Consider the following 17,519-nt stretch of genomic DNA (forward strand, 5'->3'; position numbering starts at 1 on the left):
GAACTGAACCGGTGGTTAACCGAATCGATCGACTTCAGTTCGACTTTGATTATCAGTTTTTCGAAAACCGGTACCACCGGTTGGTTTGAAAAAAAACCCCTAATTGATGGCCACCTTTTGAGAGGTTATCAAGAGTAGTTTCACTTAAAAGTTTATTTTGAAGCTCATACGCACACATTTTTGGCCTTTTGGGTTTTTCATGTGGGGTTTCTGTTTACCTTGCAATGCTAGAAACTGTTGCGTGAAAGCCCTCTCATAGAGGGAGCCCGAACAGGGCTTTCCACCAAGGCCTCTTTTATTGGCTTTTTTCAAGAAAGCAGCTCAATCAAAGCCTCAAACCCTCCCAAACGAGCCCCTACTATACCTGGACACTTTTTTTCCCCTTTCCATTGAGCTTCTTTCTAAAGTGTAGATGATAAACAGTCCATCACCACGTTTCTCACTCATGCTTAGCATAGCAGTTACCAGGCTCCTTCTGCCCAGTGTAGGCAGAGTTTGACCTAAGAGTGAAAACAGACCTCTAGACCCAAATATCTGTCTACCATTGAGTATTTGTGGCTTCTGTTTTCATATAGTGTCTAGCAAAACCAACCACAAAAGAGGCAAGTTCGTTGAGCATAGGGATTTTTGAAGGCAAGAAACAAGGAAAGAAAATTTCATAAAAAATAGGTTTTCTCAGTTGTAGCAAAGAGAGGCTCTTCTTCATACGTTTTGTTGCAGCAACCCAAAACAACACAAAAAAAAAAAAAAATCCTTTTCTCTCGGACTCAGATAAAACTCTCTATCCCTCACTATTTCCCTTCACGGCGGCGACCGAAGCGTGTGCTTTCTCTCTCCATTCCCTCTCTGTTTCTCGCTCAAATCGCTCATAAGACCGAAAAGAGTCTTTGTCCCTCTCGGACTTCAATTCCCATCAAAAGCGATTCCATACACTCTCCTTCCGTCCTCCAAACTCTTCGTGTTCTCTTTCTCGCATTTGGATTCCTTCAAACGACCACTTAGCATTGGAATACAGCCGGCGGTTGATCGAACGGTTAGGGTTTCTCAGGTTGGATCATGTGGTTGGGATTGCCGGCGCAGAAACGACCTGGCCTCGTGTTTTCCGTCAATCTTTAAGACGCAAGGGTTAGTTAGTTCTCGTTCCTCATCTCTGTTTCTGCACTTGCTTTTTCCTCGGATATTTGTTCTAATTCCTGGCTTTCTATCCTCTGCGAACTGCAAACCCTAGTCATAGGCACTTTCATTCGAGGGTTTCCTTGTTTTTGGATGGTTTGGGTCTCCTCTTCATTGTATTGGTGTCTAGGGTTTCTCTAATTCTAGGGTTTGGTGTTTCCCTGCGTTTGCTGTAATGGGTTCGAATTCTTATTCCAGAGGCATTGCGTTTCCTTCATTATTTGCCAAGGGGTAGGTTGCTTTCGGCATATTGATTTCGGGTTGGTGTGGTGATGGGGGTCATCTGAGTGTGTTTTGGCCGACTGCAAATCCATCTCTTCTTGAAGATGGAGGCGTAGAGAAGCCTTTCTTGTTGCTCCTCTTGTTCGTCTTCTATGTAGTATTCTGTCCCTCGTAGTTTTTCCTGCCTCTGGCTTTCCTTAGTGGCTTAAAGGCGCAAAAAATTGCATTTTTTTGATTTGGGCTTTGCTGATCCTGTAGTGTACAGAGAGCGGAAAGGAACCCCGGTTGTATTTGGGTTCATAGGTCGTTTGTCTTATTGGAGATTGTTTTTCCATATTGTACAGGAGCTGGTGGATTCATTTTTCATCTGTGAGTGCATTAGCAGGACTGAGGCGTTCAAACTTTTTTTTTTCGTTTTTCAATTGATTGACTGAAGCAGTGTTTAGTTTTGTTGGGTTCGTATGTGAAGGAAGAGCCATTGTTTGAGAAACTAAAGACTAGGGTTAGACTCGATTAGTTCTGTACAGATAACAATTTTACTGATAAACATTGGATGGAGTCAAGAGGATAAACGGCAAGGGTTAAAGCACATTGGAACATATATTTCTACTTTTGTCTCTGATCATGTTTAATACCCGTAATGGCAAAAGGTGAACCCACATTAGTTCCAGAATGGTTGAAAGGTACAGGAAGCATAACTGGGGGTGGCAATACAACCCACCATTTTGCATCATCTTCCTCACACTCAGGTATTTTTAATTTCTATGCCATTTTGTTATGCTCTTCCAGCTTCCATTTTCTTTAGAAGATGCTTCATGTTCAACAATTTTTATGGTGTTTTTTCCCTGTTGTAGATGATCATGCTGTTGCACTTACCACAAGAAACAGATTGACTATGAGCACTGGTGATTATGATACACCTCGATCTTCTGCCTTTTTGGATAGGACCTCTTCAGCTTACTTCCGTAGGAGTTCAAGCAGTAATGGTTCTTTGATGCATGATAAGGAGACATCCACCTATTCGCGGTCTTACAGTAGTTTTACTAGGAGTCACCGTGATAGGGACTGGGAAAAGGACACCGTTGACTATCGTGATAAAGAGAAGTCTATACTGGGGGATCACAGGGATCGTGATTATTCTGATCCTTTGGCAAGCATTCTGACAAGTAGGATTGAGAAGGATACATTAAGGCGTTCACAGTCAATGATATCGGGCAAACGAGGTGAGGGATGGCCGAGAAGAGTAGCAGCTGATACAAACAATGGCAACAACAATCACAACAATGGCAATGGCTTGCTTGTTGGAGGAAGCATTGTTAGCAGCATCCAAAAAGCTGCATTTGAAAGGGACTTCCCCTCACTTGGAGCAGAAGAGAAACAAGGAGCACTGGATATCGGAAGAGTATCATCACCTGGCCTGAGCTCATCAGTTCAGAGCTTGCCAATAGGTAGTTCAGCTGTTATTGGGGGCGATGGCTGGACTTCAGCATTGGCAGAGGTGCCTGTGATAATTGGGAACAATAGCATGGGTCCATCATCTGTTCAACAAGCTACTACAGCTTGTTCAGCCTCTGGGGCACCGAACTCATCTACTGGTCTTAATATGGCTGAAACATTGGCTCAAGCTCCTTCACGGACTCGCATATCTCCCCAGGTAACTGCATTTCTCCTTCTGTTGCTAATGTCTTTATTTTAGTTGTTCTGTTGGCTTTAGGATCCTTTGTTGTTTGCTTGTAGTTATCGGTTGAAACTCAAAGGCTTGAGGAATTGGCTATCAAACAATCTAGGCAGTTAATACCAATGACACCTTCAATGCCTAAAACTTCGGTAAGAGATGCCACTTGTCTTTAAGTTTTGTAAGATCATTCCATTTTAAGATGTCTGTTTTGTAAGAGCTTTCTCTTTTTTCAGTTTCACTGAATGCTATTTTAGTTATAAAAAGTGAGCCTTCAGTTATTTGAGGAAAGCAATGATTGGAATTAGGCTTTTTTTCCTGGAAAGACCAAAAAAATTGTGGTGGTGTATAAAGAAGACTATGATCATTCAACTTGACCCTTCAACAAAAAAAAACTAGTTAGGTATTGATCTTTACTATTGTGGGAAATCTTCCCACACCCAATCTAACCAACCAATCCATAATTGAATTCACCCCTCAACCCACCCAATTTGTATTGATATGATGGCCAAAGTTTCAGAAGCTTTTTTGAGGTAGTGCTCTGATCCCATCCCAATCTTTTATTTATATATGATTATAGCATTTCTAGAACACCCCTTCAATGATTTATAAAAAAAAACAACACCCCTTAAATGGCCAAGGAATTCTATTGAGATTACTTGGAAACCTTGCTTTGAGAAAGAAGAGTAAACACCTCTGTGTCTCAAACTTGGTTATCCCCATCATTGTGTCCATTGAAGATCCAAAATATGCTTGCATCTCTCTTTGGAAAGACTCCGTATATCCAGTTTTTTTGATAATTGCTCTGTATATCCTAGTTATTATTAATTACTTTTAACTAAACTCTACATCCCAATCTCTCCTCTCACATTTCCATTGATGACTAAAATCTTTCTACTAAAGAATGTGAAACCTCAGTTGGGAAATTGGAGTTCTTTGTTGGGTTTTAGTAACAATTGAGGCACAATTTTGTGACTCTTTAGTGGACTGGACAATAGCAGAACCCCTCCCCCCAAAACAAAAACCAATATTTGTGGCTGGATGATTTTATTAACTTGGAAGCAGTGTTTTAAAAGGCCTGGGAGGCGTACCTCCAGGCAATACGCTCCCAAAATGCCCTGAGGCATATGTGATATGCCATGGCGCTGACACCTCTGAGGCGTATGCCTCATGCGCCTCATGCACATCTTATATGAAAAGACAGAAAAAAGAAAAAAGAAAAAAAAGGAAAGGAACAGAAAGGGAAGGGAAAGAAAAGAAAGAGAAGAAAAAAAAAAGAGAAAAGGAAAGAAAAGAAAAGGGAAAGGGAAAGGAAGAAAAGATAAGGGGAAAGAAAGTGGTTTTCCCTCTGCCCCTTTCAATTAATGTTTTTTTTTTGATGAATGCCCCTCTTTCAATTAATGTTATGCATCTTTAATCTTCTTAATATAAAAGACTTCTATTGAAAAAAAAGAAAAAAAATGAGATTCCCCTTCCTCTTCATCCTCCTCCCCTTCCTCCTCCTTCCTCCTAACCCCCCTCCTCTTAAGGAGGCTTACACCTCCTTGTGTTCGGGAGGCTTATGCCTCTTGCCTTCTGAACTATGCCTCACGTCACGCCTCCGCATTTTAAAACATTGCTTGGAAGTACGATACAAGGTCTTAGCTTGTTTAGTGCTTATTTGGGAAGGCTTTCAGGTAGTGGCTTCTGGCTTTATGAGGTGAGCCCCACCTGGACAGCCCATAAACTATGTTTGATAAGCACCCCAGAAAGTTCAAAATAGTTGTCTTTCAGCTAGAAATAGGGATTTCCGCTGAAGCCTCTTTTAGTGGCTTCTCCAAAGCACAGCTTAATTGAAGCTTCAACCCTCCCAAATGGGTTCTTAGTTTAACAACCAGTAGGGTTGTGCAGAATCAAGGAGAATCTAAACAACATAAAAACAAAAAGAAACATGTCTGGTGGGTGAAAAAATAATATAGGTTCTATAACCCGTAGTTTGGGTGAACAATTGGGAATGACTGGTTGGAGGTTTGGCAAGGTTATGGAGTTTTAAACAATAAGGATGTGATCTCTACTTTTCTAAGAAACTGCAGAAACCTAGGAATATGACATAGTTTTCAAGGCACCAAGGTGAGGCTAGGCAACAGGGGGTGCCTTATCATCTGGTTGACTAGGCCAGTGGTTATTTTCAAGTAAAAATAATATATCCTAGGGTAATTCCCTAGGTTCTATAGCAACTAGCAACCATGTTTCTTTAATAATCATCCATAATTTTCATAAGAAAAGTATAAACTTATGTTTAAGTATAAAAATCAACACATGCATGAGAAGAAGAAAGAAAGAGAAGAAAATTCAGAAAATATAGGGCCTGAACCACTATTTTTTATAGGAAAACAATATAAGGAAGAAAATTTTACTGGTTCAGCTTTTGAAATCTTTGAGGGTTCAAGACATCATAACAATGTGTGTGTTCATTAAATCCTAACAAAAAAGAAAATGATAAAAAAGAAACTAGTATATAAACATACAAAATAATATTTTAGTTTTATAATGTCTATATCATAATCTAAAAAATTTAGGAATATATAAGTATTTCATAAAACCATGTGCAAATCTTCTTGCTGATTAGGCAAGGTGACCATGTCTTGTTGCCTAGGTGTCACCTAGGCGTGACCTTAGCAAGTATGGAACATAGAAAAGAAAGGGGGAATACTGAGGGGATAATAGACTGATAAAAATATAATTAGACTGTTAGAGAATAAATTAAGAGAACTAGGATGGTCCATTAGCAGTGGAGAAAGAAGTAAGACTACTGAGGTGAAAGAAAAACAAATCTGGCATTAGTAACAAAGAGCAAGTAAGGTTAAACAGATGAATAAACTGTTGTAGGACAAAGTTAAGAGTTAGCGCCTAATGGAATGAGAACCATTAGGTTCTTTAGGATTAGACCTTGGACCTTTAGCACAATGTGGCTAACTGGCTACTCTCAGACTTGAACCCACATTCATACTTGTCAGCACAAGACTTTACCACTACACCAAGCAATGGCTATTGGAGGATTAGGGCTGCAAACAGTACCAATTGTCTGAGTTTGAATTTGAATTGGATCCTATTAAAGGGTGATCACTGATTAGTGCAAGTATGTATGGGTATATGTATTTAAATTGAACTGAATCAGATTATAATGGATCTTTAGCACTTAGCCAGTTAGCCCTAATTTATTTGTGCTAATTATAGATGAATTAACTAAACATGTTCATGATAAATGAGAAATTTAGGAGGATGTCATCCATAGAATTAGAGAATGGGCAAAATGAAATGGTGCATCCAGGGTTCTATGTGACAGGAAAATACCACATAGATTAAAAAGAAAATTCTATAAAACAGTTGTAAGGCTAGCCAACTATGCTGCACTGAATGGACTCTTAGGCAGTCAAGAAAAAGCATGTCCACAAAATGAGTGTGGCTGATATGCGTATGCTGAGATGGTTAAATGGAAAAGCAAGAAAGGATAGGATCAGAAATGAAGTCATTCAGAGGATCCTAAGAACAGCTCCAATAGGTGATAAAATGAGAAAAAAATAGACTAACATGGTTTGGTTATATGCATCGAAGACCATCTACAACACCTGTAAGTTTTCACAATCCATATTCGATTTGAATTTGACATAAATCCGATTGATAAGATTTGATTTGAATTTGAATATAAATGAATCAAATTTGGATCTACCTATATCGATTCGATTCAATTCATTTGCAGCCTTACCCTGGATGGAGTTAGCACCTTTAAGATTTCTAGTCATCTCCAATCCGCAAAATTGCAAGTAGAAATTCAAATTCCATTCATAATTTAAAACAATTTTTTAAATGGATATTTATGGATGAACACAAAGATTAATTCATTAAATTAGAAATTGAGAGATACAACAAGTTGTGACAAGAAACAAGACCAAGGGAGCTAAACCATCCCAAGTATTGCAAATAAGCTGAAAGCATAGTCTATGAATCCCTTGCTTAGATAAACCATCAGCCATACTGTTATCACCATGTCTTTATACAGCCATTTGAAGCATCTGAACTCATTTCTTAATTGCCAATTTACCCTTTCCCCCTTTTTCAGCCAACCCACAACTGTTTTCAAGTCACCTTCAATGACCAACCTCTCAATTTCCATTTCTTTTAGGGGTGCAACTTTTGCAAGTTAGGGTTGGAATTTTGTTAAAATTTCATTGGGCCCAACCTGAAGCCCGAGCCCAAAGCAGTGTAAACTGTTAGCTCAGGCCAACCCACATTCAAGTCTGAGAGTAGCCACCTTGAATGTGACTTGAACCCACATTCAAGTCAACCGAAAATGGGGGTAGCCACCTTTTCTGTATTTGCAATGGATGCTTGACTCGGCTGGACTATATCTTCTCAGTTCTCTATGGCTGCTGACCATGGAGGTGAGTGAAAAAATGGCTGCTGTTTGACTCAATCTTGTTAGAGATCAGACAGCTATCATCTTATCTGCAGTAGTGCAATTAACTAGAAGATGTCAATGCTTATATTCATTTAATCTATATTTATTAATCTTCTTCTTTTGATCAGTAGTCTATATTAATCTTTTTGCTGGCAATATGAATTTCCAAATTATGGGAGAAAATTAAGGTACTTTAATTCTATATAATGGTAAAATTGAGGTCATGATATGGAGGTGTTTTTTTATTATAAAATAAAAAATAAATCGAGGGAAAATATTATAATCAGGAAAACTCGGATCAGAGACTCAAACAAACATTAACCCCAATGCTTTATACAAGCAAACCCCAAACCAACTGACCAAAACCTCCTTAATTTCAAAATCACGGAAAGCTAAAGTTTCTTCAAGCCTATGAAACTCTTGATGTGTTTGTTTGTTCCAAGTTGCATCACTTAAAGTTGCTGGTGTGATGTTAGATGTTAATTGATCATTACAAATGTATGAAGCACATTAGAACATAAAGAGTTTCTAACTAGGAAACTTACAAGGAGAGCATGCATAAATTGATTTCTTTAGCGCAAACATGTCCTTAGATGCACCAGCCACCAGGTGCATGCCTTTTAAAAATGACATCGTATGTTTTGTTTTGTTTTATTTTTATTTTTATTTTTGTCTGAGGAAGCTAAAGCAAAAGTTTAATTAGGAGGGAAATAGTACAACACTCAGGCAGGGCTGCCAAACTAGTTGCCCCAGTGTTTTAAAAGCACAAGGCACAGAGGTCAATTTGCATCTGAGGTGCAAGCCGCAAGGCGAAGTGCACACCTTTTTGAAGCAAGGCGCAAAAATACAAAAAATGCTAAAAAATTAAAAAAAGTCAGAAAATTAAAAAAAAAAAGATGTAAAGCATATTCAAATGAGAATTTAAAAATAAAATGAAACATATAAAACATTTTCAAGCATGTAAAACCTCTAATCTTTTTTTTCGCTCAATTGCATTACTTCAAGTAGCTAATGTAATGTAAAACATATTACATTCCTGATTCTACGAGCTGCCTTTGTGCCACACTCCCCCCCAAACAAGTCCATGTTTGGGCTTGCCTCGAGGGAACTTCTCCAAAAATGACTACAATTTTACTTATCTCCTTGTTCTGCCTCAAAGGGAGAAACAACCTTATTTTCCACAAAGCTAAATGCAGCCTTAGTACCTATTATACAGGGGCATAGCCTGACCTTGGCCCTCCATGGTCTCACGTTGGGCTATTATCATCATCATTCATGCCTTAGCCCAACTATATGGGGTTGGCTACATGAATCCCGTTTCACCAATCTGTTCTATTTAAAGCACAACTGGGCATTGCCATGGTGGGTCACTTACATGGACCATCCTAGTATGAGCACGGGAAGACAAATCAGGATTGTCATGAGAGTTTGCAAAAGTTTTAGTGCCAGCTGCCAACCTCACACACCCTCCTTTATCCAGGCTTGGGACCGGGACTGTAAGACAAGTTCATACTAGTGGAGTTAATGTGATATGCATGGCATATATGGCCTATATATCCTGGCTTGCAAGTTTTTGGGCCTGATGCAGGCTTCGGCTATACCTGGACACAAAACCTATGCCAGAAACCAGAAATTTATGTGAATGAGCATCTCTACTCACAGACAAGGCTCATTTTGTGGGGTATGCCTTGTTTGAAACCTGTTGTGCTTCACCTGGCTTGTTGCTACTTTTGATGAATTAACCTTAAATTTGATATCTAATACATAATTAACTATATTGTAGGGTTGTATACTTGGTTCTTGAATTTTAAATTGTTTACCTTATTATGGACCTGAATCTCTTTGAAGATATGATTCCAAGTTATTAGACTTTGGTTTCCCATTTGTATTTCAAAATTCCTCTCTATCGTGGTTCATCCTTGACTAGCAAAGGGATTTATCATAAATCTTAGGAAACTATTTTAAAGGGTATCCAGTAGCCTGGTTCCATTTTTTTTTCCAATTTCTGTTTCTTGTTCAAATGTAAAAATCTTTCTACCTAGCTTTAGGTACATGTTCATTTTCTTTCCTGTAGTAATGCTGATGTGACTTTCTTATCAGAATGTTGCCTACCAATAAAAAAGCATGATTGCTTTGGGCAATGGAATTATTGCCACCTGAAGTGACACCTAATTTTTTCATCAATATGTGAGATTTATAACAAAAAGGATGTTTGTTCACCCCTTTAGTTTACGTCACTTAGGAAAAATATAAAAAATACAAAGACTTGTATTTGCTTTCTTGTAACACTTATATTGTAACATAGTATAATAAAGAAGCTCATGCTGAGATGGCTTCCTAAAAATGGACCTCACTAATTAATTGTTATCTATTTTTTTTTTATGATAGTTAATTGTAACTTTCTGATCAATCACTATTTTTAACTTACAGGGTTTTATTCGGGTGCATCTTGTGATTTTGTTTCTTCTGCATCTCATAAACCAGTTCATAGATTTAGCCCTCCTTGCCCCTTGTAGGATTGCCGACAGTTCTCCTCTAGTTGGATCTCCATAGCCTGCAAGTCCAGAGAACAGTGCTATCACATTCCCTCATCTCTAAACACACCCCAAATTCCAGATTGTTCTGGGTTGCCAGACTGCATCCATCAAAGTTCAATTTGATTAATCCTGATGCCGGGTTCTTCCATTTAACTGCTATAGGTGGTCTTCTTGATGATGAGAAAACAGCAATTCGATTACAATTTCTTATTATCAAGGTTCAAAGTATCGATTCGATATGCCTCATATCTGGCGTATCGTATCGTATTGTGAGGGTTCCGATACACCTGTTTAAAGGTGTTTTCAGAAATCCCTTTGTTTTATTTATGAAATAATATAAAATATCTATAAAAATGAAAATTTGAAAAAAAAACTAAAAAAATAAATTGCACATGGTTTAAAGTACCGATACACCCCTGCTGAAATAAATTCCTTGTTTTAAGCCAGGCTCTGCTCGGCATTTCCTTTTTGGACTCACCAGTTGTGTATAAGATGTTTTTTGCTGGTTTGTGCTAAGGGTTTACCATTACCCTGTTTGTGCTCAAATGTACATTTTGTGTTGTCTTTTTTTGGGGGGGAGGGGGCTTTCCAGGTTTTTGTGGTTTCTGTTGAAAATTGGTTGTTGGGTTATTTTTGTTCTCCTCTCAGATGATTTCTTACCACCTCTTCTTTCTCTCTCTCGGATGATTTTTTTCTTCTCTCTCTCTCTCTCTCCGCTTTTTAGGTTTAAATGATAATGTATCCACTTTATTCAATCCAGTTTGTTGTTTTGTCCTATTTTCTCTTTACTTTCTATTATTGTAGCTTACCATGGTTTTGTTCATCAATGCATTTTTGTATTGTCTCAAAAAATAAGTTATTTTTTGAAGTTGGTATTATCTGTTTTGGTACACTTGGAATGTTATATATGTTCAAAGAAAGCCATATGGATATGCATATTGTTTGTTTGGTACACTTGGAAATGTTATATATGTTCAAAGAAAATCATATGCACTAGGGGTGAACATTTCTAGCTTGGCCCGACCTGGCTTGCAAGGTTCTTGGCTTGGGCAGTGTTTTAAAAGCACAAGGTGCAAAAAAAGCGCAAGGGCCAATTTGTGCATGAGGCGCAAGGCGAGGTGTGCACCTTTTTAAGTAAGGCGCAAAATTACAAAAAAAAAGCTAAAAAATAAAAAAAAGTGAGAAAATGCAAAAAAGCCAAAAATAAAAAATGCAAAAAATATTAAACATAATGTTAATAAAAAATATAAACTTAAATGTGATAAAAGCAAATATATAAATCATTTTCAAGCATGTAAACCCACAATCTATTTTTTTTTCCTTAATTGCATTGCTTCAAGTAGCTAATGTGACTTTAAACATATTGCATTCTTGATTCTATGAGTCGCCTTTGTACCACACCCCTTAAGGCAAGCCCGAACAAGTCTATGTTAGGGTCTGAAATTCTTTTTTCTCACATAAAAAATAATGATTTTGTAACTTTCATTGCCTTTTAAGAAGATATTTTATTGCAATGAATGAATGAACAGCATTAGCAAATGGGGTTTCTCAGAACTTTAGTGAGTGATCAAACCGGAATGGAGCCCCGACCCACCCGTTAGACTAAAAAAAAGCAAAAAGCGCAAAATTTTAAAAAAGTGCACGCCTGGGCTGAGGCGCAAGGCGCATCAGGCGCAGTAGGTGTGAGCCTTTTGAAAGGTGCGCCTAGGGCTTGGGCAAAGCACATACCCCAAAATGTGCCTCGCCTGTGCGCCTAGGCGCGCCTTTTAAATCATTGGGCTTGGGCCTAGGTTTTGTGTCCAGGTCTGGAAAGGAATATGCACACACACATCCTTGTTTTGTTTTTGGTGGGGTTTATTAATTTCTTTTGCTTTTCTTTCTCTTGACCCGTCTTTAGCTGCACTTGGTGTTAGTGAACACAGATGTGGGCCTTTCGTAGCTTTTGTGTGTTTGGTTCTCTGGATGAGCCTTTGGTTGTACATTCCTCTCTTCTCCTTTTTCTTTTTTAATACATTTACCTTCCTTTCTGTCTCAGAAAAGGAAAGTAGCTTTTTGGAAGTTAAAGATAGTGCTCTGACAAGGGCAATTCAGTGGCTGAAAACATTAAACCTTATTGATACCTACTCCTTTGATGATCTTTGGAGGAGTTGATTAGCAGTGGCTAATGTTTCTACTAGGAAGGACGAATTTATGGTAGAGTGGATGCCACCTGGGGAGGATTTTATTAAGCTGTACTTTGATGGGAGTAGCCAGGGTAACCCTGGATCATCGGACATAGGAGTTCTGAGAAATAAAGACAGTAGCATTATCTCTGTATATTCAGATCCAGTGAGTTTGGGAGACTCTACAAGGGCTGAATTTTTAGTTGTTGTACAATGAATCCAGCTTACAAACCAGCTAGGGATAGAACATCTGCTTATTGAAGGGGACTCTCAGGTGGTTGTTGGATGGTCGCTGAATCTGGTTTCTGTGGTATGACAGTAAGAGTTCAGTGGGTGCGCATATCAGCAAACTCGATGGCTGACTCACTTGTTAAACAGGGGGGCTCTCAGGATTCATTATTTTGGGCTTCCTTATAATTCATGTTTCTTTTGAAATTGTGATTCTTTGATCATAAAGGCAAGCTCGTATCTCGTGCCTTTCCTTTGGTTGCCTGTACCTCTTATTTATCTGTTGGATTAATAAAAGTTTTACTCATTTATCATAAAAAAATCTACATGTGTGTAAATACATATTACATATTCAAAAAATAAATGCATATTATCTAATATCTACAATATTTTGTGTGGTATTAAGTATAGCATATTACATTTGTTATATAATAAAATATTATTTATAATATTAATTATAAAAATTATTATTTATAATATTTAAGATTGTTTTAAGGCTGGAAACCTGGCTTTAGCTATCAGGCCTGGGATGCAGGTCAGGCTGGGCTTTACTCCTTAATTAGGTACTAAAATCATTCAGGGTCTGGCCTATTGGGCAGGATCCTAATCAATTACTACGATTTCAAATAGACAGGAATGATGGGCTCAAAGTGTGAATGTAAAATACACTAAAATAGTTTGTAGGGAACATAGTTTTCAAGGTGCCACGACGAAGCTAGGTGACAGGGGAGTGCCTAGTCGCTTAGGTGTTGCCTAAGCGATGATTTTTAAGAATAAAAATATAAATTTTAAGGTAGTTCCCTAGGTTTTAAAGTAATAACCAGTTATCTTTAACTTTTAATTACCATAATCCTCATGAAATAAGTATAAACTTCATATCGAAAGACAGGAAACTAACATATTTATGATGAGGAAGATAAGAAAGGAATGAAATAAGGGCTGATACCACCTATTCATAAAAAAAGGTCGAGTTCTTATTTGGTCCTAGGAAGAAGATGAAGAAGTCCTATTGATTTTTCTTACATGTCAATTGGATAAAATCTTCAAGTTGTTTCTTATCAGTTCAGGTTTTATAGTCTTAAAGGGTTCAAGATACAAAATATAAGGGTTGATACCACCTATTCATCAAAAAAGGGTTCAAGATATGTCACTGACTTGTGTTGATTGAACCCAAACAAATAAGAAAATGATAAAAAAGAAACTGAAATAAGAATAATAATATTAATACTATAAACCCACAATATGAATAATTTGCTCTAACAAATTCTGTCGTACTACTATTAATATCATAAATAAAATATAAAAATATTATGTGGTGTCTTACATATAAATATGTAGGCATTTGGGTGAGGCGACCCTCCAAGGTCGCCTTATTGCCCGGGGGTTCCCTAGGCATTGCCTTGACAGCTATGGTACGAAATGGTGTACATGTTATAGTTACTTCTACGTGGGAGTCTAGATAATTGATTAGGTTGTAGTCAGCTTTGTTACGAGGCAAACCTTTTTTATGCTCGTTAAATATGCAGATAGCACATGAGATACTTTTGAGGGGAATTTATTTAAGTTATGTTTTTCCTGGGGCTGTTCACCAAATGGTAAAAACCAAACTAACTGGCTTGACTCAACCTGATTTGGTCAGTTTTCAAGTAAGTCGGTTGGTTTTGGTTTCATTAGTCGTAGAACCTTGCTAGTCGGTTGGGTTGCAGGTTATGACTTTCTAAGCAAGCTGAAGCTAAACCGGCCCTAACCTCTTGTGTGTGTGTGTTTATTTGTTTTCTTTATTTATTTCTTTTGTTACTTCACTTTTCACTTTTTCAGCTGACAGCTAGTCTCTCCTAGACTGCTATCCTCCTCTGTCCTCTTCTCTCTTCCAATTTCCTATTTGTGCCTTTTCCCACAAAACTCAAAAAGACAAAAAATAAAAAAAGTTAACTGAGTACTGAAATTATTTAAGTGTAGAAGTTCTCAAAGAGACCAGTGGTTGGTCCCTCTCAAATTCAATCAACGATGGTCAGAGTTGCACTGGACTGAACTCTTGTCTAGCTTGTCCCTATAAATAAATGTATAGAAGTTATTAAAGGGTAACAAATGCGAAGGAACATTTCTGTTTGGTTAACTAATTAAACCAACTGAAAGCAAAACAAATATCACAATTGCTTCTAGGTGTCTGTCAGTTGTTTTAGTTTAGCTCAATCGTCAACCCAGTAGTGTTGGTTTGGTTGGCACAATTAGGTGAAACCAAACCAAACTGATCTGTGTACGAGCTTTGCCCTTGTTCTGGCAGTCTTGCATTGTTGATTATTTCATGATCTAGTAACTAATATATCAAATGGTTCACTTTCTTGGTCACTGTCTATAATCTGTAATTTGTTTGAAGATTTAAGTTCTTTACTTACATAATGATCTGCTGGCTGTACATTGTGGCCTTACCAACTTTACACTGTATGCTGTAAGATTACCAAAGTAATGATCTATTTGGTTGTACTGTGTGGCCTTGCCAACCTTACACTGTGTATGCTGTAAGATGTTTGAAGAATGCCTATTTAGGTGCTAAGGTGAATAGTTTGTTTTATTTTGGGCATGATGAATTGCATTAATTTGTCAATGTGTCAGAAAGGTGTGGGGTAGTTAACTGGCTGATAGACAAGTTCTAATTTGGTATATCATATCAACTTTAGGTTATAGATTTGTATTAAGAGCCTTGTAGTAGACAGACAATCTTTTGGATGATTAGGCAGTTGTTTTGCCAACAAACATTGCATGGCTGCATTGGTACCAGATTGTGTAGCTGTATAGATTTTTACCCATGTTGAGGCTTGCAGTTTAAGCTAATGCTCTTGATAACCACTGCTTGGCTGCAATGTTGATGATTCTTTATATGCAGGTGAATCTTGATGGTTTATCTTTTCTGTTTGGTTGTACATTATCATGATGGTTGAAACTAATTGTGCCTGTTGCATGTTAGATTTAATCTTCTATGACTTATTATATGCCTTTCTTTTCAGGCTCTGAATTCTTCTGAAAAAGCCAAACCTAAGGCAGTGGTCAGAACTGGGGAGATGGGTATTTCTGCTAAGACTTCTCAACAGCAGCAACTTCCATCATCTCACCTTGTCAACCACTCTTTACGTGGCGGACATGTGAGATCTGATGTTCCTAAGACATCTCATGGTGGGAAACTTCTTGTCCTGAAAGCTCCAAGGGAGAAGAATGGTATCTCGCCTTCTGCCAAGGATGGATTGAGTCCAACAAACGCTAGCAAAGTGGTGAATAACTTTGCTCCACTAGCTGCATATGCTCCTCCTCTGAGGAGCCCAAACAACTCAAAGCTTCCCAATGAGCGCAAGTCTGTTGCTTCATCTCTTACCCATGGATCTGCTGTGGAGAAGAGACCCTTGACATCTCAAGTCCAAAGTCGTAATGATTTCTTCAATCTCATGAGGAAGAAAACTTCAGGAAACCTTGCTTCAGCTGTCCCAGATCCAAGCCCTACTGCATCATCATCTCTCTTAGAGAAGTCAAGTGAACCTACAGAAGTGGTTCCTACTGCTCCAGTTAGCCCTCAGAGTAGTGATGCCCCTTCATCAGAACCCTCTGGCCTGGACTGGTCAACTGAGAATGGGGGTGATCTTGTCAGCAGTGGTGATACCTCCGAGGAGTCCCAAAGATTTTCTAACAATGGAGAGAAACGCTCAACAGCTGATGCATTTGTTTATCCAGATGAGGAAGAGGCCGCATTCCTTCGTTCACTTGGGTGGGATGAAAATGCAGGGGAGGAGGAAGGTCTTACAGAAGAGGAGATTAGTGCTTTCTACAGAGAGGTAATAGGCACCTATTTAGATACATCTAAACCAAGTGAAAATTCCTAATTCTCTGTAGGCAATACGTGCATTATTGCATACTTCTCATCTTGCATATGTTTTTAATTCATTATTTTTTTATGGTTTATGCAGTATATGAAAGTGAGGCCATCCTCCAGACTGTGCCAAGGCGCTCAGCAGCAAACAAAGGTCCCTTTGCCACTTGAGTCACATGTGGGCAGTTTTTGTGGTGCTGCTTCTGGATTGAGCTCGTCTGACTCCGAATCTGAAGCTTAAATTACCAGTCTTTTTGTACTCTGGAAAAAGGGTACTTCTATTTCTTTTTTCTTTTTTCATTACCGTTTTTGGTTGTTGAGATGGGAAGCCAAGAAGCTGAATGGATATCAAAGAAGAGATAGAAGGTTGTGGGTAGGAGTTCTCTAACCTTGCTATTTTCCCAAAGTGAAAGTGCAATAAGTTACGGGTGCTTCAGTTTTACATGAAAGACTCATCTGACATGCTGTGCCTGCCGTAACTAAAGGTTCTATGAAGTTTTCATGGGGAACCGGTGGCTAAAAGGTTATTTTGGTCTGCAATGTACGAAGGAATTGCACAGTTTGGGAAATCTTTTTTTTTTTTTCTTTTTTGTTCTTCTGGGGGTCCAATTCAAGGTAAAAAGCTTTATGTGTTTCGCTCAATTTGATGAAAAAGAAGCAAAAGTTCTTAGTTAAGGTTGGCTCTTGGGAAACATCTAATTTCTCACAAATAACAAGGCAATAGAAAGAAATGGATTTTATTTCCATTTTCCACACTGCAACGATGGTTCGTCGTAGTTACGCCTTGCAGACCCACGACGGGCAACCGTTACTTTCCTACCTGCGAGTCTGTAATCAGAAATAGATTGTTTATAATAGGGTAAATTTCTTAAACTATCCTTATGGTTTATTGATTAAGTGCATCTTTATTGTTTGACAATTGATTAACACTTATTCCCCACCTTTTTGACAATTGATTAATTTTTCTCGTCATTAATGTCTGATAACAGAAAGACAAAAAAGGACTATTTTATTCTATTCTTTTTTAAATTAAAAAAAATCAGAAAAAAAACAGAGAAATGCTCAATTTAGTGGCTCTTAGGCGATCTCAGCACTTGTATCTCTATCATTTTTGCACTTAAAAACCCCTTTGATAGCAATGGCAACAATGAGCACCGTCGAGTTGATGGTGGATCTGATGAACGCCAAGCTAACAACTAGAGTAAACTTACCATATACAGCCTGATAC

The 17,519-nt window shown here is 38.1% G+C and overlaps 1 protein-coding gene across 1 annotated transcript; it reads left to right on the top strand.

Annotated features, from left to right (window-relative positions):
- Nucleotides 1-620: 620 nt before the first annotated feature.
- On the top strand, nucleotides 621-16,966 carry LOC148874167 (uncharacterized). The gene is made up of 6 exons (XM_088966568.1): nucleotides 621-1,125; nucleotides 1,740-2,144; nucleotides 2,250-3,049; nucleotides 3,133-3,222; nucleotides 15,441-16,256; nucleotides 16,389-16,966. Exons 2-6 carry the CDS (start codon nucleotides 2,036-2,038, stop codon nucleotides 16,530-16,532), a joined length of 1,959 nt encoding a protein of 652 aa, XP_088822694.1. The 5' UTR covers nucleotides 621-1,125; nucleotides 1,740-2,035; the 3' UTR covers nucleotides 16,533-16,966.
- The last annotated feature ends 553 nt before the right edge of the window (nucleotides 16,967-17,519 follow it).

The sequence above is a fragment of the Nelumbo lutea genome, chromosome 1 (genome assembly GCF_056320005.1).
Source record: "Nelumbo lutea isolate HS-2025 chromosome 1, American lotus-T2T, whole genome shotgun sequence".
Taxonomy (NCBI): domain Eukaryota; kingdom Viridiplantae; phylum Streptophyta; class Magnoliopsida; order Proteales; family Nelumbonaceae; genus Nelumbo; species Nelumbo lutea.

Bases quoted from the DNA above. Each gene is read 5' to 3' on its own strand.
- LOC148874167 (XM_088966568.1), top strand. From the start codon at position 2,036: ATGGCAAAAGGTGAACCCACATTAGTTCCAGAATGGTTGAAAGGTACA. The intron at 2,145-2,249 runs GTATTTTTAATT...TCCCTGTTGTAG, and splicing joins ATCATCTTCCTCACACTCAG to ATGATCATGCTGTTGCACTT. The intron at 3,223-15,440 runs GTAAGAGATGCC...CTTTCTTTTCAG, and splicing joins CTTCAATGCCTAAAACTTCG to GCTCTGAATTCTTCTGAAAA.